This window comes from Boleophthalmus pectinirostris, unplaced genomic scaffold, assembly GCF_026225935.1.
Source record: "Boleophthalmus pectinirostris isolate CB_2022bp ecotype Guang Dong unplaced genomic scaffold, ASM2622593v1 HiC_scaffold_14, whole genome shotgun sequence".
Taxonomy (NCBI): domain Eukaryota; kingdom Metazoa; phylum Chordata; class Actinopteri; order Gobiiformes; family Gobiidae; genus Boleophthalmus; species Boleophthalmus pectinirostris.
In genome coordinates this window covers 16,268,631-16,289,763 of record NW_026571047.1, presented here as the reverse complement: position 1 = coordinate 16,289,763, position 21,133 = coordinate 16,268,631, and the positions used below count along the sequence as shown (strand labels likewise).

General features: G+C 39.6%; 4 protein-coding genes and 1 non-coding gene across 6 annotated transcripts; 3 read left to right on the top strand and 2 right to left on the bottom strand.

The window, feature by feature from the left end:
- Window positions 1-79: 79 nt before the first annotated feature.
- On the top strand, window positions 80-4,074 carry LOC110154187 (ER lumen protein-retaining receptor 2). Its single transcript, XM_020918143.2, has 5 exons — window positions 80-335; window positions 1,142-1,242; window positions 1,830-1,988; window positions 2,380-2,632; window positions 2,974-4,074. Exons 1-5 carry the CDS (start codon window positions 245-247, stop codon window positions 3,006-3,008), a joined length of 639 nt encoding a protein of 212 aa, XP_020773802.1. The 5' UTR covers window positions 80-244; the 3' UTR covers window positions 3,009-4,074.
- A 321-nt stretch (window positions 4,075-4,395) lies between these two features.
- LOC110154259 (zinc finger protein 502-like) lies at window positions 4,396-9,963 on the top strand. The gene is made up of 7 exons (XM_020918238.2): window positions 4,396-4,575; window positions 5,010-5,212; window positions 6,449-6,550; window positions 6,627-6,722; window positions 6,826-6,936; window positions 7,025-7,148; window positions 7,507-9,963. Exons 1-7 carry the CDS (start codon window positions 4,548-4,550, stop codon window positions 9,396-9,398), a joined length of 2,556 nt encoding a protein of 851 aa, XP_020773897.1. The 5' UTR covers window positions 4,396-4,547; the 3' UTR covers window positions 9,399-9,963.
- Window positions 9,964-10,936: 973 nt separating this feature from the next.
- Window positions 10,937-11,009, bottom strand: trnar-ccu (transfer RNA arginine (anticodon CCU)). The gene has a single exon. It is a non-coding gene; the product is annotated as a tRNA-Arg (tRNA).
- A 252-nt stretch (window positions 11,010-11,261) lies between these two features.
- Window positions 11,262-15,657, top strand: wdr45b (WD repeat domain 45B). The gene is made up of 10 exons (XM_020918176.2): window positions 11,262-11,559; window positions 12,251-12,325; window positions 12,438-12,539; window positions 12,781-12,868; window positions 13,029-13,123; window positions 13,504-13,694; window positions 13,867-13,952; window positions 14,096-14,197; window positions 14,278-14,399; window positions 14,578-15,657. The coding sequence occupies exons 1-10, from the start codon at window positions 11,493-11,495 to the stop codon at window positions 14,682-14,684; spliced, it is 1,035 nt and encodes a 344-aa protein (XP_020773835.1). The 5' UTR covers window positions 11,262-11,492; the 3' UTR covers window positions 14,685-15,657.
- Window positions 15,658-15,816: 159 nt separating this feature from the next.
- Window positions 15,817-21,132, bottom strand: foxk2b (forkhead box K2b). Of its 2 annotated transcripts, none has more exons than XM_020918152.2 (9): window positions 20,648-21,132; window positions 19,352-19,546; window positions 19,136-19,277; window positions 18,734-18,880; window positions 18,347-18,540; window positions 18,025-18,227; window positions 17,529-17,783; window positions 17,082-17,279; window positions 15,817-16,956 (listed from the first exon to the last, which is right to left on the bottom strand). In XM_020918152.2, exons 1-9 carry the CDS (start codon window positions 20,938-20,940, stop codon window positions 16,763-16,765), a joined length of 1,821 nt encoding a protein of 606 aa, XP_020773811.1. In that variant the 5' UTR covers window positions 20,941-21,132; the 3' UTR covers window positions 15,817-16,762. The 2 variants fall into 2 exon arrangements, with proteins under 2 accessions (XP_020773811.1, XP_020773812.1); XM_020918153.2 differs by having other exon boundaries at window positions 17,082-17,237.
- Between the last annotated feature and the right edge of the window lies 1 nt (window position 21,133).

The following is a 21,133-nucleotide window of genomic DNA, read 5'->3' as shown; positions in this document are numbered from 1 at the left end:
AGCGGGCCAGTCATCTGATTGGCTGAAGCGTTGAACGTTTCTCGTTGGACATTGGATGCTGCTGCACTAGCCACGTCCCTCAGCCACGTCGCGCTTTACTCGCCATTTTCTTCCTCTAAATCTAGAATCAGTCATTAGGGCTGTCACTGGACTGTTACCTCTACAATTTAACATATAGAGGAACACATCCTAGCACTAATAAGAGTGTTAGTTTGCACAGGCTTCCGCCAGCACCCCCAGAAACATGAACATCTTCAGGCTATCTGGTGATCTCTCCCATTTAGCAGCCATCATCATTTTGCTGCTAAAGATATGGAAGACCAGGTCTTGTGCCGGTGAGTAGATTTATGGCCAAACTTACCGTTTCTGTGACTATCTGTTGTGTGCAAACTATGCACTTAAGTTAAAAAATGAACCTTTATTTGAGTTATTATGCCAATTATGTCTGATGTCTCGTGGAAGCCCATTAGCCGGGTTCACGGCTAATGTTAGCTTGTTGGCTATAGCACTACTACTGTGCGCTTTCTATAGCTCCCTGCTTATAATAACTGACTGCTACGAACCCTTATAATTTGTAAAGGAATCGAGCATTTGTAGAGAATCACAGTATTTGGATTGCACATTTCCCTGCGTTTGGCCTAACTACAAAACTGTTTGATGGTAGGTTGGACGTTGCCAGTACCAGTGCTTTGCGTCGCCAACATGACGTCTGACGTGGCACCAACTTTGACAGCTGCATGCATGCGTGCATTTTCAGTGCTTTTCTGAATATTTTCATATTTACCATTTTCAGATAGTTTTAATATGTCCAATATTGTTTTAACTCCACCACCTTTAGGTCTAGCTTGCCATACTGTACCAAAGGTCAATGGTTATCAGTTGTCTGTTGAACATATTGATATGCATATTATGCGTGAATACGCAATAACTAGCGAGTATTCACCATAAAAGATGTGTCATATGCATTCAACAAGATGTGTCATATGCACGTCTTGTACATAACAACTTGTACATAACAACTGTTTTGGCTTGCTTGGCTTGACTTTTTTTTAAGAAAAAAAAGTTGGCCTGTTATCTCCTCGTGAAATAGGTGTAACTGATGATAAAATAAGTAAACGATGTGGTGTTCTGTGTTTTACAGGCATTTCTGGAAAGAGCCAGGTCTTGTTTGCCTTAGTGTTTACTACTCGTTACCTGGACTTGCTAACCTCATTCATCTCACTCTACAACACCACCATGAAGGTAAACCTGCAGGCTTTCTTAGAGGCCATGATTGTAACAGTAATAACTGCACTAAAGGCAAATTTAGTGTTGCCCCTCGACTCTGGAACAAATTGCCTTTTTCCCTTTGCTCTTTGGACTCTGTGGATTCCTTCAAAAACACCTAAAAACTTGTCTCTTGAGCAAGCATTTTAACCTTACTGATTGATATATTGACTGTATTTTTGCTGCACACTTATGATGACCTTTTACTGTGAAGCACTTTGTGACAGAGTCACAAAGTGACTGTTTTATATAGCACTTTATGATAAGTGCTATATGAATAAAGTGTACTTACTTAAAGAAAAGATGACATGTCTGCCATTAACATAAGCACCATAATTCTTGCGCCTTGTTATAGACACTATAAAACTAGGAGATGTGGATTTTAACATCTCTGAACTGGCAGTGAGTGCCCACAGTACAGTTTAGCATAACAGAACAATTTTCCTAACACACTTTACATTGACACATTTAACACACCCATCAAGTGAAGTGCAGATAAATTATATATTGATTACTTGGAGTTGTGATTTATTGAAGTCTTTGTTGCCTGTTTTTTTTCTTAGATTATCTACATCGGGTGTGCATATGCCACTGTATATCTGATCTACGCAAAGTTTAAAGCCACATATGATGGCAACCATGACACCTTCAGAGTGGAGTTTTTGGTTGTTCCTGTGGGGGGACTAGCTTTCCTTGTCAACCATGACTTCTCCCCCCTTGAGGTAATGTATTAGTGCCTCCTGTTATAGTGAAGATGTTTTGATGAAAAAATGAGAGCTCAGGCTTTTTATGAAGCCAGATTAACACCAGATTGACAAGTGACTGCACAATGGTACTAAAGTCTTTTAAGTATTAGGAAAAGATATCCTTCCTTTTTGAAAAAGTAATGGTAAAAGAACACCTACAAAAGATTTAATGTAATAAGCACTGAAATCATTTAGCAAATAATCAGAATGTTTCATTGTTATAATCACTGTGATTCACTATAATGAGAGGAAAATTATTCACCTATATGATCTTCATTAAAGACTGTAGGTAAATTGGAATATCTCATTTTAAGTCATCTCTTGTCCCTTGGTTTGGTTGATTATTTTGTGTTTTTGTGTGGCTCAGATTCTGTGGACGTTTTCCATCTACCTGGAGTCGGTGGCGATCTTGCCGCAGCTTTTCATGATCAGTAAAACAGGGGAGGCCGAGACTATCACCACACACTATCTGTTCTTCCTGGGACTATATAGAGCCCTCTACCTCATCAACTGGATTTGGAGGTTTTACTTTGAGGGCTTCTTCGACATGATTGCCATTGTGGCTGGAGTAGTGCAGACCATCCTGTACTGCGATTTCTTCTATTTGTATGTCACAAAAGGTGAGTCTGAATCAGGGCTTAGATGAAACATGCTTTGTAACATCACTGCTATCAAATCTAAAGAAACATAAACATTCTTACTTGTATGCACTAGAGTAGAGCTTGATACCTGTGATCCTTTTCAAATTGTTTTGTCTGAACTTTTTAAAATTTATTTTTAATTCAAAAGCTGAAAATGTAAAACTGATTTGTTAATTGTGAAGGGTGTACGGATAATTATCTATAGTTAATTTATTGCATTTTGCATGACATTTCTAGATATCAAACAATGTCAGTATTTTTTATTTATATGTATGATAGTGGGTTAGTGTTTAATTATACTCATGTGCTTACTATTTCAGTGCTGAAAGGAAAGAAACTGAGCCTGCCAGCTTAAGTGCCAAAAAGGAGTGCTGTGTCAGACTCAGAGGTTAGTGGAGAACAGGCCCACCTCCACCACCCCCACCTCTACTCCCAAGACTGGGGCAAGATGCCTGAGACAGAGCTCCTCCTCCTGGACTTCAACAGCATCTCTGTTTGATGCATCTTGCCTTAACTTTTTTATTACCCTGTGTAAAAAAAAAAACAAGAAAAGTGAGATTTTTTTGTACATTCACTTGTGTTCTTTAAGGTCCTGGCTACACATGCACAAATATTTAGTTTAAAAAAATTAAGCTTTCAGGGCAAACCCTTTCAATATTACTTCTTTTCAGGTAGGATTGTTAGTTTTATTATATTTTGTCCAGTATAAATGTATATCTTCTTATTACAGTAAAAAAAAAAAAAACATGTGTTGAATTTTAGTGTAGTTAAATAAGGCTCATCAACATTTTACACACATGTATTTTCTTACTTAGTCTTGCTAACATTTTCAACAAGACTTGGAACTGTCAAAGCCAAACAAAATTGCATGTGCTAGCTGTTCTAATGCGGTAAGACAAAAATAATTTAAAAAATAGCGAAATGTACATGTAAGTGTAGCCAGGGCCCATGTGCTGATGTAAATTGTTCAGATTTGGCACTGTATAATAACTGAAGAGGACTTTTTCCACAATGGCATAATATTTGTAATTATATATTGGAAAGTAAATTTGGAGTTGGGCTTTTATTTCAGAGGGTTGTTTTGCATTTGTATTTGCAGTATGCATTCCCAAGTACAATGATCTCAAATTGATTTATAAATGCACACAGTAATACTCTGTTCAAGTGAGACTATTTAAGTCAAAATATATTTCAAAATAAAGCCTTGTATATAAAGTCTCCACCAGTCACTGTATATTCCATACTAATGCGGATTCTTTTTATTGTCACACATTTACAAAAGTATTTTGGATGACCAATACTTCACATAGTAATTCATCATCAAAATGCACCTTTTGTTTGTGATTACAGCTAATGATTTTCTCTTTGAGGGACAGATGTATTTATTTTTTCTTGTTTCCAATAAATGGTGCAGAATGGTTTCTCTGTGTGCTGTCCTCTTCTATTAACAGTAGGAATATTAACCTACACATGTGCAGTAGGAATATTTAATAATGTAGATATGTACACTGAATTATATTATTATTATATATAATTTTATTATTTTACTTACAATATTGGATATTTTCCACGTTTGGCCCACCAAAACGGGTAAAAACTGTTTCAAGTTGTAGAGGGTATAAATAGTGTTATATGATCATGCTTATTCACTGTTTGCAACTGTAGAACAACTTTTACTGACTTAAACTCCTTTTCCAAAAGACGGAACTATTGAAACCTTTTTGTTTGGTGTCGGACTGTTGATTCCGGCGGAACAGGGCAACCGTTGACGCACAAAGATTATCTGTAAAGTCCCTACACGGTTACATCCAGGCACAAGACACTCGAAAACGGCTTATTTTTTAGTGCTTTCTTAATGTTTGTAACGTGAATGTGAGCGGAGACAAATAACAGGATGGAAAAGAGAGTATCCGCGTTACCAGGTGAGTTTAAAGATTTACAAACACATCTCTCTGGCTAGGCCGCAACATAGACCGCGCGCGGGAATAGCATTGCTAATATAGTTTGGTAATGCATAAATACGAATATGGTAACAACGTTAACATTGCACGTGAAATAAACTGCAAGCTGGCTTTAAGCAAACTCTACGAATTTCAAATGAACCACAATACCCTTATGGGACAACTGAATGATATGAAATTGTCGATGTTAGCTTGTTTCTCCATTTGTCGCTATGATTAATAAGTTACCAAGCCTCAAAACAAGTGTCTAAAACTGTTTGAACTACGTTTTTCCGTGATGTGACGATTTATTTGTCTGCCCGTACATTGCTTAGAGTCCTCAGAAGTATGCTTTTTTTTATAGTTGATGCTCCCAAACTCATTTTAACCATTCTTAACATGATATTTTTCCCCAGGTTCCTCTCTTTCTCTCTCCTATTTGCGTCTCTTGATTCCGCCTCATCGCCTGATCTCTGCGGCGATTTGGCAGACAGTGGACCAGAAGATTGTGTCTGACTATGGTCTTCTGGAGGAGTTTGTGTTTAGGGTGACAGACATCGTTCCTCAGCTTCTTTCAACAAGACAACGAGCCGAACTAATATTGGGGCTCAGAGCACGGGTAAGGAGCAAATTTATGGTCTAATTTGTTGTTATCTTCTCCACTTTTCTGACAATGCCACAATTACCACAACACCATTTAAAATCAGTAAAGTAAAAGCTGAGAGCATTTAAAAGTAAAGTCCGTACTGTAATTGGAATTCCAAAAACTTTCATCTGCTCCACCAGTAATATTCAAAATATTATCAAAAAAATAATAAGTACTTTATTATTTTTCTTTTATCTTATCTGAGTTACAATATGCTTAAATCTGTTGTTCTTCTAGTTATTCTGACAAATTCTAGTCGTAATCTTAACTGCTTTAGTATCAGAGTCAGCTTTATTGTTATTGTCAGTGATAATTCACAGACTAGGAGCTTGCTCCAGTGTTACTGTGAAACATAAAACAAACAATAATAATAGTAATAATAATAATAATAATGCAAACAATGAAAAAAATATTAATACAAATAAAAAATAAATGGCGTGATGTTAAGTAAGGCTGGGTATCATTAAGAAGTTGGCGATACGATGCATACCTCGATACATAGGCCATGATACTATACATATTTTGATACAGTGAGCTATCGATTTGATATATTTCAAATCTGTTCGATATGGTTCAATAAAAAATAATGTCTAAATCATGACTGTGATACTGAAAGCCTGTGTTAAATCATCTCTTATGCAAAGTGAATATGAAACACAGACATCTTACTTATCAAATGAGTTTCCTTCTTTCCTTCCTCTGAACAAACCACAAAACTGTAGAGGTGTAACAAAATAATTTAGTAAATATACCAAAAAATACTCTTGGTGTTATATATTGATACAGCAGATATCGTTATTGTATCATCACATTAAGAGATACGATATATCAATATTTCGAGATTTTTGCACATTCCTAATGTTAAGTGAACGATGTGAAATGCTTCTTTCATGTGGTGCAGCATAAATTGTAAATGCAACCTTCAGGGAGGTTATAGGTGGTTGCACATTGCACCTTGTTGTCAGGAAAATGGGAATTTCGGAGACTGCATGAAAATTTTGAGTTGTCCCAAAAGAAAATTCACAACACACATCAGAATCAGACAAAGTATTTTGTATGCATTAAACTTCTTAGACCTACTTCAAACAACTTCTAAAATAGCATAAGTCTAAAATAACACCTGGATCAGCTCATTTTGACAAGGACTGTATCAGATAAAGTGTGAAGTGTTTGTATCTGAGACATTTAATTTAAAGTTTTGTTTTACAGCTAATCTTAGAACTGTGTCGGTGTGAAGACACAGCTCAAATTCAGATCATCCAACCGCATTTAGACCGAATGCAGGAACTGGAAGCTCTGTGGTCTGTGGTGGTAAGAGCTGTTAATTTAATATTTCAGCATTCCTTTTATCAGAGAGCAAGCATTTATTTCATTTATTTCTTTCCAGACTCCTAATGCAGAGAGTGAACAATCTGAGTCTCATTTCATGGCTCTGGTTAAAAACCTGCTGAGAGACCCGGATGAGAGGAAAAATTTCTTTAACGTAAGAGCATGTTTGTTTGTTTTTTTAAGCTGACTTGGCTCAACATGTTTTAAATGGGGTATGTTTTTAATGATTTAAAAATATGCATTGTACTTTGTTTTAGGATGTTTTCCCAGGTGACTTTGGTCCAACGTATGACAAAGCAATCCAAACCCTAATGTGGCTGTTTCTGTCTCGACTTGAAAAGCTTCTCCCAACTCAGTCCCTGCAGCAGGTAAAGGTTTTTTGTGTGTGTGTGTTTTTGATTGCCATATTTGTATTTATCATGAAAAATAATGTTTTATCCATCTTTCCATGTTTAGATAGCATCACTCCTTGGTGACCCTTCATGTGTTTTGAATGAATATATGGAGTCGTTCTCAGATCCTCAGGAATTGAAGCTGTTGCTGGACACTTACAAAGACCTCAGCCAATTAGACAACATTGGTAAACCCTTCATTCTTCAGTCATTCAAGATTACCTTAACTATCTCAGATCTCAGGATAAAATAATGATAAGCACTGTGTCTAAGTTCACTTAAAATATTTGGGCTTTCCTAAACCAAATTGTATTATTTGATTTGGGGTGTTTGTCCTTTTTTGTTGTTATCGCATGTTGACTATGAACTTTGAGTTTCAAATCTATTAATAATATTAAAGCCATATAAATCCTATCGGTTAATAATCCCTCATAATAACCTTAGCCTTAAACTTAGTTCCAAGGGTTAACTAAAGACCTAATGAAAATCGGTGTGGTTCGACTGTCTCCACTTTTGAATTTACTATATATTTCTCCTCTATTGCAGATTCTCTGGTTGTTGAAAGTGGCATTTTATCAGCCCTATGTCTCCCATCAGAAGAAAGGGTGTTAATTGTTAGTGCCCAAGCAGTGCCGGATTCAGAGAGTGGTGTGGAGTATACAATCTGCAGTGAGATGGAGGTGGAGTCTGATGATAAAGTCTATGTTGGACCAGATAGCTGTGAAGATGCGGTGAATGCTCAGTGGGTAGATCTGGGAAATGAAGTCAAATCTGAAGCAATTGAGATAGTGGTGCATTCAGTAGAGGGCAGCAAAGACAATCACCACACTGACAAAAGTGACACGCTGATGATTGGAGAGGATGGGCAGGTGACTGTGCTCGGCGAACAGGCCAAGAGGCGCCGTGGTCGTCCCAAAAAAGTACCACAAGATGAAGACTATCAAGTAAAATTAAGTAAGGAGCAACTGGAGGATCCGGACTTTGTGCTGGGCCAAAGACCAGTGAGAAAGAACCGTGGTTTAAAGATGAAACGTTTACTTTCTCAGTGGAAAAGAACAAAGACAAAGAGTTCCAACAATGCCAAAAAATCTCCAAGCAGTGACCTGGATGACCGAACGTGCAAGGTCTGTGGAATGGAAGTGGCACAGAGCAAATTGTTAGAGCGTCACATGAGCCAGCATGCTGATGAGGCGCCCTACTCCTGCTATTCCTGTGAAAAGGTCTACAAGAGCCTGCGATTTCTGCAGCGCCATAAATGTTCGAGTGTTGTAAAAGACAAAAGTCAGCAGCCAAAAGCAGACACTGATGGCCAAGAGACAGCAGATGCAGACGGCGCTGAAGAGGACACTGAAGCAGGTGATGACAAAAGTGTGGCAGAAGGACCGTTCTACTGCCCACAGTGCAGTGCCGAGTTCAAGTGCAGACAGACATTCAGGTTTCATTTAAGAAACATTTGTTATGATGAGCAACAGGTAGACCCTGAGAAGACAGAGGATGATAAGCACTGTTTTAAATGTGATCAGTGTGACAAAGCATTCAAATATAAATCCACATTGGACTCTCATAAACAAACGCACAATCCACTCTACTGCCACGCCTGCATGAAGCTGGTGCGGGACTCTGATGCACTGGCTCTGCATAAAGAGTCTCACACACCATTTCAGTGTAATCACTGTGAGGAGAACTTCCCTGTGTTCAAAGCTCTTCATAAACACTATGTAGACGTGCACAACCCCTCAGAACCATACACCTGCACTCACTGTCAGACCACCTTTGTTAGTCTCAAACGTTTTATCCGGCATGAGTGGAAACATACGGGATATCAGCCGTTCCAATGTCCCCAATGTGTAAAACGCTTCAGATCCTACTCAGACCTGGTGGAGCATCAGAGGAAACACACCAAAGCTTATCCGTACCTCTGCTGGGAGTGTGGGAAAAAGTTCCGGCACAGTTTGACCTTGACAAGGCATGTGGCAAGAGTGCATCACTCAGGAGAGCCTGTGCTGGAGAAGCCCGCTGCAGCGTTTGGCTGTCTGCAGTGTGGGAAGATGTTCACCTCCAGAAGATGTCTGCTCAAACACGATAACTTCCATCACAAAGGCCTGCGCTTCCCCTGCGAATTCTGTGGAAAGGGTTTCTTTGGTAAAGATGCTTTAGTGCGGCACACTCTGATCCACACAGGAGAGAGACCGTTTAAGTGTGATGACTGTGAAAAGTCTTTCAGGTCTCTGGCCGAGCTCAAAATCCACCGGCGCTACCACACGGGCGAGCGGCCCTTCAAATGCACTGTCTGTCAGAAGGGCTTTGTTCAGTCGTGTTTTCTGACTCTACACATGCGATCGCACACAGGAGAGCGGCCATATGTGTGTGCGGTCTGTAGCAAGGGCTTCACAAGTCTACATGGGCTAAAGCGACACAGGAGACTGGTTCATACATAGTTAAGGCTAATGCAATCTTTACAATTGTTTTCATATGCAGCCAGGTTCAACCTTACCAAGTGGATAATGCCACTGCTTTTCAGCTTACATGTGATTTTTGTCTGCCATACTTGTAATGTATGGCAGCCAGCTATTAAAAAGCATTAGGAATTGTTTATTGTATAGTTTTGAAAACTAAACAATATTTTATGAGTGTTTGATGTAGGTCTACATATTTGTATGTATGAAAGAAATTATCAGTGATTCCTTTAGGAATTAAATTAATTTTGATTGAACAATTTGCTTCTTTACTTAACCCCCTTCCCATTAGGGCTGATTTTTCCCTTACAACGCCTGACAAAAATGACTCCTGATTAAAACTGAAAACTTCTGAATACTTTGGAGCACAATAGGTCTGTCACAATAACAAATTCTGAAGAAGGATATATTGCTACAGAGGAATATTACAGTAACTACTTTATGCTATTGACACAAAACCGGATAATCCCAGTAAATCTATCTTTACATATACTGTATCATTAAAAGACCTGAGCTGCAACAAATAAAAGGGAGAATGAACCAATAACTAGACTTCGACTAACTTCATTGATCCACAAGGGAAATTATTTCATGGGGGCAGCAGTCTAAGCAGGGACTCCCAGACTTCCTTCACCCCAGACACAGGCCTCCAGTTCCTCTGGGAGGACCCAGAGTCGTTCCCAGGCCAGTCGAGAGACATAGTCCCTCCAGCGTATCCTGGGTATTCCCCAGGGCCTCCTCCTGGTGGGACATGCCTGGAACACCTCCCGAGGGAGGCGCCCAGGAGGCATCTGGAACAGATGGCCGAGCCGCCTCAACTGGCTTCTCTTGACGAGGAGGAGTAGTGGCTCTACTCAGAGCTCCTCACCCTATCTCTAAGGGAGCAAAAGAAATTGTACACATGATAAATACTGATCCCCAAAATATATTGTTCCAGCCTCCATATATTGAACTCTTAAGTCTATTATTTTTAACAGGCCTAAAGTAGAAAAAAATAACTGGGCTCTTTGTAAAGCTGATAATCTCTTTTTGGTCTGATTTGCTTTAATTGTAAGGGGTAACAAACTATGCAGGAAAAACACATTTCAAATCCTTTTTTGTAAATATGAGGGGTAAAGCTGCTGTCTGGAGGGATGGATTAACAGACAGTATAATGAACATTTGTGTCCAGATGTAACAAGGGTGCAATTTCTATTTTTAAAATGAAGTCAATATCACTAAAAGTCTATCTGGAACTTATTGTAGTATGTAAAACATATTTTAATAAAATAAGTCGGTTATAGCTTTCCATTAATGTTTTACAATCAATGTTTTAATCAAATGATGGGCCAAACTAATACACTGAGGAAAAAATGTAACGTGTGATAGTGTTTAAGAAAAAATGAAGCTAATAGGCTATCTGTATATTTGTTATTTCTAAGTAACAATGTGTATTTGTCTGAAAGCTTTTGTTCAAGCTTTTGTTGTAACTGCAAATCAGAAAATGACAGTAACAATCTTTGCTAGTTTGAAAAGACTTCCACCCCAGATGGGACTCGAACCCACAATCCCTGGCTTAGGAGGCCAGTGCCTTATCCATTAGGCCACTGGGGCTGCGTAGACAGATGAATTCCTTACTTTTAAAATAAATATAAGAAAATATCGAAATTACATTAAATTTGGTACAATATAAGAACGCTTTATGTTGGCAGCTTTTACGATACCAACTTTTAGTTAGTTCAGTATACTTAAAATAAGACATTTACATGAAGAATCAACCACTTTTACGCATAATAATTTTTATATAGTTGCATTCGCTACATATGTACATTATCAAACGTTGTTAGTGTAACTTGTACGTCGCGCAGCGTAACAGACGTCAGTTTGTTCGCCGCTCACACTTCACGGCTACACCGCTGCGAGCCACACCACAGACTGTGGCCAACACGAGCAAACAGGAACCAGGCTGGGATGTTTTCCTTGTTTCTGGCAGCTGACTGACTGTGGGGCAATGGTGGTCAGCTAGATTAGCTACTGTAGATAGCAACTTTTGGTTTGCTTTTATGCTCATCTAGATTTCTAAGCTTTGATAAAATAATGAATTTACTACCGTCTAACCCACACGGAAATGGACTTCTTTATGCTGGGTTTAACCAAGATCACGGTAAGTCATTAGACTTCAAAATGAAAATTGGCCACGTCGTTGATGCTAAGCTAAATGTGTTAAGTGTGCATTATTTCAGAAAATGGACACACCAACACTCTGTAGATGCGTATAATTGTCTGCAAATATGACTAAACAGGTTATTTATCCATAACATGACTATGAAAGTTGGTGCTTATCTATTCAATACAAGCTAATCACGCTAGCTACGTTAGCTATCTTATTTCCTGTTAGAACTGGGCTTTCGAGCTGGTATGCTATTTTATCACAATTTTCAAGCTCTTATGAATCTGATGTGTGAAATTCTAAAGAGGTTTGTGACTGTAACGTTAGCATCAGGCCAACAGCTGAAAAACTAAACAAACATGAATCTAAAGCAGCAGGGGCTGTGACCAAAACAGCGCTACATGACACAAGTAGAGCATATGCTAGATTAAAAACTCAAATTATTGTCTGAAACCTAAAACTTCAGTGTTTATTTAATTAATCCAAATGGGCAGATACTAAGAGAATAATGATTACTGTCATGCACCCTGATCATTTTATTTTTATACACACGACGTACACAGTCATTCTATTCTTTAATCATTCTTCAGTCGACAGGAAGCTTTATTTAATTACGCATCAGAATGAAGTTGAGCTATTTGCCTTTATCTATTAATCACATGCCTGTGTGCCCACGTCTGTCCAGGATGCTTTGCCTGTGGAATGGAAAATGGATTCCGTGTGTACAACACAGATCCACTTAAAGAGAAAGAAAAGCAAGGTCAGTATTTTAGTTTTTGTCCTTTTCATCATAACAGTTTAAAAAAAACAAAACGTGTATCTGTATCATTTTTCAACTGCTTTCTACTCACTTTCCTCTGCATGCATTTCAGAGTTCCTTGAGGGTGGAGTTGGGCACGTGGAGATGCTATTTAGATGCAACTATTTAGCATTAGTTGGCGGAGGAAAGAAACCCAAGTATCCAACGAACAAAGGTATGCCCCTTATTGTTTTACTCAGATTCAAATGATGAGTTGAATTTAAATGCAGACTGTCCAAGTCAGTTCTTGCTTGGAAACATTGCAATTTGTGCATTAATCATTGAAGGCGTATTTTTTTTTTCTTCTTTATAGTAAACAATTTAATAAAGTTGAATAAATGTTGCACACATGTTGAGTGTTTGGATAACCCCTCTTAAAAGCACTCTGTAATAAAGCGTGTTTTTTCTTCCTCCAGTGATGATCTGGGATGACTTGAAGAAAAAGACAGTAATAGAGATAGAATTCTCCACAGAAGTCAAGGCTGTAAAACTTCGACGGGACAGGTACTGTTTTTTAACTATACATTAATGAATCATGACTTTAAAATATAATTCTGCCAAATTATTTATTTATTTCAGAATCTCAATGAATTGCATCAATTGTGCATTTGGATGTATAAACACTCATTGTAGCTCTAACACAAATGTCTCTGTGTGTGGCCAGAATTGTGGTGGTTCTAGACTCAATGATTAAAGTTTTCACCTTCACGCACAATCCCCATCAGCTGCATGTGTTCGAGACCTGCTATAACCCCAAAGGTGAGCCAAGGTCACAGCAGTCCAGAGGTCACAGCAGTTGATAGGTCAGATCAGTCAAATTTCCTGGCATAAGCAGGTTATGCAAATGCATGAGTGTGTAATTGTAAGTGGTTCTTTGTTTTATCCCAACAATGCAATGGAATGTAGTCTATAGGAGTGTATAGGGCAACGCCAATTAATGCAGGTTGTGCCCTACATCTCAATTATATCTAATATTGTTTAACAATATTTTATCTATGTGTCATGGTTTTAACCATGATTAATCAATTTAGATGATCAATTCATGTTTTTATTGAACTTTTAGCTATTGTAATGTTAAAACAAAATCACTAATATTTACATAACTGTCATGTATGTTAAACAGTGTGCTCTCTCCACAGGTCTGTGTGTGCTGTGTCCCAACAGTAACAACTCACTCCTGGCTTTCCCTGGAACACACTCTGGTCATGTGCAGATTGTGGACCTTGCCAATACTGAGAAACCGCCAGTGGACATTCCTGCCCACGAGGGGGCGCTGTGCTGCATTGCCCTCAACTTGCAGGGCACCAGGATTGCTACAGCCTCAGAGAAGGTAAGGTATAAGCTAAAGAAAGACCACAGTAAAATGATTTAAGGAGTAACATATTCAGTCTGTTCTACTTTTGTAGTATTGCAGCATATTTATATTTATATATGCTTAATAGTAATAACAATAGTTAAAAAATTATAATTAGTGAAATGACTAAAGAGTGCTGTTTTCTCAGGGAACCCTCATAAGAATCTTTGACACTTCAGCTGGTCAGCTGATACAGGAACTGAGGAGGGGTTCTCAGGCCGCTAACATATACTGGTAATAATCACTTTGTCAAAGGAAATGGTGTACTCTCTATTAGGAACAATAACTAAATATTACTGACTTTTTCTCTAGTTCCTTTCTCTTCTCAAATAAGGAAATGAATTTAGATGTATTTTTTTCTTCTTCTTAAATTTCAGCATTAACTTTAACCAGGACGCATCCCTGATCTGTGTGTCAAGTGACCATGGGACTGTGCACATCTTTGCTGCTGAGGACCCCAAGAGGAATAAGCAGAGCAGGTATGTGCAAACTTAATCACATTAGATTCTTCAGAAAAAATGTACTTCTTCTAAATGTACCTCTGTATGTCATATTTCAGTTTGGCCTCTGCCAGTTTCCTTCCGAAATACTTCAGCTCTAAATGGAGCTTCTCTAAGTTCCAGGTCCCCTCAGGTTCTCCCTGTGTCTGTGCCTTTGGGACAGAGCCCAACGCTGTCATAGGTATGATTTTCTGTTCAGTGGTACATGGCTGTAATGTATTAAATACTACACTATTAAAACTTCTGTACATTACCAGAACCATTTATGTTTACACATAGCTGATTATATATTAAAGAATATATCTATACTCTGAGTTGTATTGAAATCGCTGACGGAGCTTCTCTTTTTGCACGTAAAGCTATTTGTGCTGATGGCAGCTACTACAAGTTCCTCTTCAACCAGAAAGGAGAGTGCTCCAGAGACGTTTATGCCCAGTTCCTGGAGATGACCGATGAAAAGATCTGACCCCTGACCTCTCCTCACAGACTTCAGATATATTTTTATGTTGAAATGGGGACATACAGGACTCTTGGACAGAGGTGAACTGTCTGCTCTGAAAGTGAAAAGAGGGAATTGTTCTATTCCTGAGGCCTCTTTTTAAAGCGTCTTCCGAAGACTTTGAGGATGGCCGGCTGTTTTAACCACAACTGTGATGGGAAAAGCGATCAAACAAATCCGGGAGTGTCTCTAGAGGGAAGCTGTGTAACTACAAATATAAAGCTTCATTCATATATATGTATATGTATATGTATACGTATACACAGACAGACTGTTGATGTATATACAAGTGTACTATAAACAGGATCACACCTGCCACTCAGAGGTCCTGTTATAAACATATATAGTATTAGATATTCATTGTAAGAATACAGACACACCAGAAGACTGAACATTGAGCAAATGTGTAGATGATTGTAGCAAAATTCATAACTAATATTTTGTGCAATATGTTATTTTTTTCTTTATTAATTGTAATTATTTTAACACTTACCTGACCAGTAATTTCTGTTCCTTCCTGAAGTTGGTCTTATTCAGACACACTTTTGCTTTTCCAAGTTAAGTTTATCTTCTTATTGGCTGTATGTTTTGTACTGCCCAACTTTGAGTTGTAAGAGTTCCTCCTTTTCATGTATTAGATGTTTATGTGACCAGGACACAGATTTGAAGGACTGGCCAGGCTAAATACTTAGTCTGAATCTACAAAACTCCATAATAAAACTGGTGAAACCCTGCACTTAAAACTATTCCAATTCACAACCAGTGTAATGAGATGACTAAGTGATCCACTACAGTTGATCTTTAACAACTAACTAAACTAATTACTCAACTTTTTCTGTGCAATAAACATTAACTTAATCATTTGTATGTCCAATCTCTGCAAAGCTTACAAAATGCTGCCAATGATTGTTTCTACAGTAAATAAATGTGTATACTTTTACACTGTTCTCTTGAGTGGTTTGGGTGTAAACTGTCTTTGTTATGGAAGCTGGATTAAATTGGTCTTTGTCAGAAAACAAATGCCTACACAGTAATGTTAAAAGTAATGGGAAAATGCCTTCCATTACCAGTGCTCAATATAATCCAAGAAATAAAACACTTTGCCCAGTGGAGAAGGCTTTTTACTCAAAGAATTACAAACTAAGTAACGCATTTTAAATAAGTTTTTAAAAAAAAGCATTTACCCACCGAAGCAGAACAAACATCTATTACTGTTTTTTTCCTGGCGTAACACAGAATACAGTCTGACTTTAGAGCCGTAAACAGAAGAGAACTGAGTCAAGAGCGTCAACACAAAAAACAGCCAATGACGACGGAAAAGAAATACATTAAAATAAAGTCAAAGTTAAGTGCAGCACTGTTCAGCAGTGCCACAGTTTCTTCAGATCCATATTCAGATTAACTGCTCACCTCTACATCTGGAACATGCAAGCTCCGTGAAACATCTGCTATAAATACACATGGCAATATACTTTATGTCATTAGTTATTTGTAAAATATGAAAATTCTGTCATTGTACAGTAAGAAACAAATTACAGTTGCATGGCTGAGCAGAACATATATAGTGTTTTCTTTTCTCAAAAGGAAAGACTACATTCATTTCACAGAAAGTCCACATGAACAAAAATATCATGATGGTTGCGATGGGTGAATGTTACCCCTCTTTCAGTCAGTGCCTCAGATACACTTAAAAGGTCCTAAGATACACTTGTACAACGAAATACTGCATATATTATCTAGTCACAACAGGGTTAGGGACATGAAGGCTAGCTGCCGCAGATGGGAGTGTCCGAGAGCTTTCCTTACCAAAGTCACTGCTGCAAGTCCTTCTGTTTGTTATGCTACCAATGTTTCCACTTCACCCCCGCTGTGCTTCTCAGTGCCAACAATTCACAGGTTTCACACATAAGTTTCTTTATATATTTGGTCTTTAATACTTTGAAAGACTAGTGGGAGACTTGCACATTCTCTGTAGAGTTTGGCACCGTGGCAGATATAATGGTCTGATGGAGGAGGTTGTACGGAGGCGGGGTGCTCGGCTGCGTTCATTTGTCTCCACTCTGTTCACTGAGCTTGCCTTCTTCAGATCTGTCTGTGGAGCCTTCAGTAACTGTATCCTCCTCAGTTTTGATCCTCTTGGTCTCAGGTTCTTCAGACACTTCTCCGTTTTGTCTCTTTGTGGGCAGAGAGGCCGAGGCAGAGGCGTGAGTGGCCAGCAGGTGGAGCGGGTTGGCCACCACTGGAACAGAAAGAGCAAAAAGGCAACTCTTCACACTCAGTAATAAAATGTTCCAGTTCTGAGAACAGAATGACCAATTATCTTAGAAACTAATTTCCAATCAGTTAATTACACATGAGGCATACCTGTGGTTGTGGTGGTGCTGAGAGGCACAAGGTGCGTCCCATTCTGTGTAATAGTCTTGATTGGGAGTTGGTGCTGTCCCAGGGGGGCCTGTTGAACTATAGTGACTGTAGTGAGAGGAGGGGCCTGGGAGCTTTGGATGATCCGACCGACTCCACCTATAGAGGGAGCACTCATGGATGAGATGGGCTCCACTTTAACTGTAAAACATAATGTGAACAACGTTCATTTTGTACTGTACTTTTATTATCCACCCCAGCAACTCCCTATCTATTATTAGAAATACACAGCTGGCTCCTGCCAACAGAGTGAAATCTGTGTAAAATTGTCCCTGCATTTATTTTGAGATCCTTACATCAATGTGAAAAAAGTTTTGATGTACAATATGTGGTATGCATGTTACAGGACACTAACCATGCCTAAAACTGGTAGTTGATATGTTAAGTTACCTTTGACCTCATGATGTTCCCCTCCTCCATTTTCCTGAGTCCCAGAACTTGCTGAAGCAGGCGGACCTTCCATCGTTGTCATGGTGACTGCTGGGATCTGGTGGACCACATGCACAGTCTGCATAACAGGGGCTGGGCTCCCGGTGGTAGTGACAATGGCAGGTGCGGCCACAGCGTAGGTAACAGGCTTCATAGAGTTTTGAGGTAACTGTCGCTGAACTGCTATCAGTACAGGCTGGCTGTTCAGAGGGGACCCTACAGTGGAACAGGAGGGACATATTTACTACAACTAGCATAATGAAGAAAACACTTACAGATAGAAATTCAAGAGTGCAGTCAAACCCAATAAAATACAAGTCTAAAATGTTTTGACTTTTCTGAAGGGAATCCATTACTGCAGCAAATATGTATGTGGAATAAGTAAAATGCAGAATAATGACAGATGGGAATATAGGTGCATTTATTAAAATAAGAACTGGTTATACTGCCTCATTACCTGGTGAATTCTGTGCAAAGCGAGCTTCTTTGATGACTGCAAGTTTGGGCTGTACAGTGGAAGTATTGGTAGGCCCTGGAGGGGGTGTGGACTCCTGCTCCATAGGAACTGGGGAGCTCTCTCGGGACAGACTATCAGGCGTCTGGACTCCACTGGAGTGAGCTGAGAGAGCCCCAGTGTGGTTAGGAGAGGCTGGGGCACTCCTGTACAATGATCAGGTTATTACACTTATAACACATTAGATCTCCAGATCTGATGCTATCAGCTCTACACTATATGGCAGTTTAGTATATAAATCACATTGGACTGTTACGAGCGTTACCTGGAGGAGAGGGGTCCGACAGGGGTCCTGAAGCAGGGCACTCCACGGGGCCTCCTCTTTCTAAAGGCCTGATCCATGAGTTTGCTCTCTGAGGCAGGATCAATCCTCCAGAAGGAGCCCTTCCCTGGCTCCTCCTGAGAACGTGCCACTTTGATGAAATACCGGTTCAGAGACAAGTTGTGACGAATTGAGTTCTGGAACACCACATAAACATGTAATTCAAAGTGCATTTACAGCCACAACCCTTTCAGAGCTTTCTGTAAGATATTTGTAGGTAACTTAACACATCTCAACATCTGTATTTAAATAATTTATTTTTTTTTAGCTTTTAACACACTGACATTGACAGACATTGCTGAATAATCTTCTTGCTGTGCACAGACTGACCTGCCAGCCCTTGTCGGCAGTCCGGTAGTAGGGGTAGTTCTTGGTGATATGGGTGTAGATTCCATTCAGTGTGAGCTGCTTGTCTGGGGCCATGGTGATGGCTTGGACTATGAGCTGGGCATATGAATATGGAGGCTTGGAGTCGTCCTGTAGAGAAGGTACAATGTATTAGTAATGTTTAACCTTTGGTTCAAATTGTCACAAGCCCTCAAGCACTGTGTATTTCTACAGTATAAAATTTAATTAATTGATTTCTTTATTTGATTGGAACAGTGCATGTTAATGGACAGGCATGATACAGCATGAATGTAAACAGACCGGATTATAGCCAAAAGCTTATTCCCGTCCATTGTCCCAAAGAGGTGGGTTCAATTATTCTTTCTGCTTCTAAAGTGATTGTACCTTTGGGCTGTCCTCCCCAGAGGCATCCTTGTCATTCTCAGAATGTGAGTGGTCTCCCATCAGATCTGGGGCCAGCACTCTTCCTGTCCTGTAGCTGGACAGACCTGCCCCTCGAGGACTTGAAGGGCATGAGTTGGCAGCACTGTAAAATCAAACAAATGGTCAAGCCTCACGTTTTATGATAAAGTCATATGAACCGTGGTCTCATGCACTGACCTGATGGTGCCTGTGGGAGAGGGCAGTGGGCTCATGAGGTGGGCAATGTTGTCGGGAATGTTGATGGTGAGGGGTGAGATCTGGGGCTGAACGGGCTTGACCGGTGATTCGGGCACATTCCTGGGCTCCTTCTTCTCATGGGACAGGGCTGTGAAATTGATCTTTATACTTGTGCTGGGGAAGCGCAAACAGCATCTGGGGCAATAGAAGAAGGCATATAGAAGTTAAGTCACATTCACTGATAATCCAGACCTTGAGGTAAGACATCATTAGGCGATTTTTTTTTAAGTGCACAGTTTGCGCTGAATACTGCATTCTAACATTGTCATCCAAACTAATTATATGTTACAAATTATATTAAACCAGCCTGTGTCCCTTTGGTCCTCCAAAATATTGATTTAATAAAATGTTATCAGACAATGTAAACATGACACATTTTTTATTAGACCCAAATACAATCACTGCGCCTTGGTGCCATAGTAATAGCTGGGAAGGCCTGTTGCTCAGCAACACAAACTTTAGCCTGAAAGTTTAAATATGGATGGACCATGATGCATAAAGCTTAATTTTTAATTATTTCCAAGTGTATGTAAACAGGCTTACTTAGTCACCACACATGTTCAGCATGAGTCACCTCTGCTGGTACGTATAGACCAAATGTAAACATTGCTGTCTGGACAATGGTAAAGCAGCTGGTATGACAAACTACAGACCAAAACACATCCAGTGAGTGAGTGAGCGATAACAGATGGCAAACAAGAAAATAGTTAAATAATTAAACAAACAGAACATTTATGTATATTGTAGCTGTAGTGCAGTGTTTGTGCGGAGTGGGTCAGTGAGTTTAAGTGGTAAAACATATGGGTAAAAATTGTGCTGGTTTATAGTATTCAAAACTGTATTTTGTGGCAGTAGTCAAAAGAATAACGGAATATGTGTACACATACAAGCAGCGCTAAAGCATGACTGTGACGTCTCGATGACGCAAACTGGACTTTACACAGTGCCATGCACAACAGAATGTGATACGTCTTTTTTTTTTCTTTTTTTTTTTTTTTTTTACAGTATTTTAAAAAGTTAAATAAACGTATTTATATATGTTGATCATAGATATGACTGAACACATGGCATTGTATTTGCCGTATGATCAGGGTGGTGGCGCCCGTGCTACAGCAGCCGGTTTGTGTATGGACTGACACGCACGTGCAGCGCCACAGCGGGAAACAAAACAACAACAACGCACAGCACATACGCCACACACTCTTGTAAAAGTACTGCTGATATGATCACTCTTACATTCGCGGGAGCTGCAAAGGTGGGGCTCCTCTTCTCTGGAACACCCCGTCTACAAACACCCCGTTTTTTCCAAGGCACCGGAGGTAGAATTCCCCCGTGCCCGTGCCATCTTCGCCGGCCGTGAATATCTCGAGGTGCCGCCGGGAGATGAAGCTGGAGTGTCCCATGCTTACGTCTACCGAGCCCTGCGAGGAGTTCCGGCCGATGGTTACAGACCTTTTCTTCATCAGATACTCAAATTCTCGGCCCTCCAGCCGGGCTACCGCCGACCCCATCCCGCTTACCACCGCCATCTTCTCACTTAACAGTTTACAGGGATATTTGAAACCACGAATTTTTACGAGATGGCAGCGAATTTGTAAATGAAACGCTTTAGAGCTGGGCAGCGAGGGAAATCCAAATTTACACACAGGAGAATTTAGCTAGGAACGTGCCAGACCGGGGACGCAGCGGCTCCGACCCACCGCCGCAAGAAGAGGAAAAGCG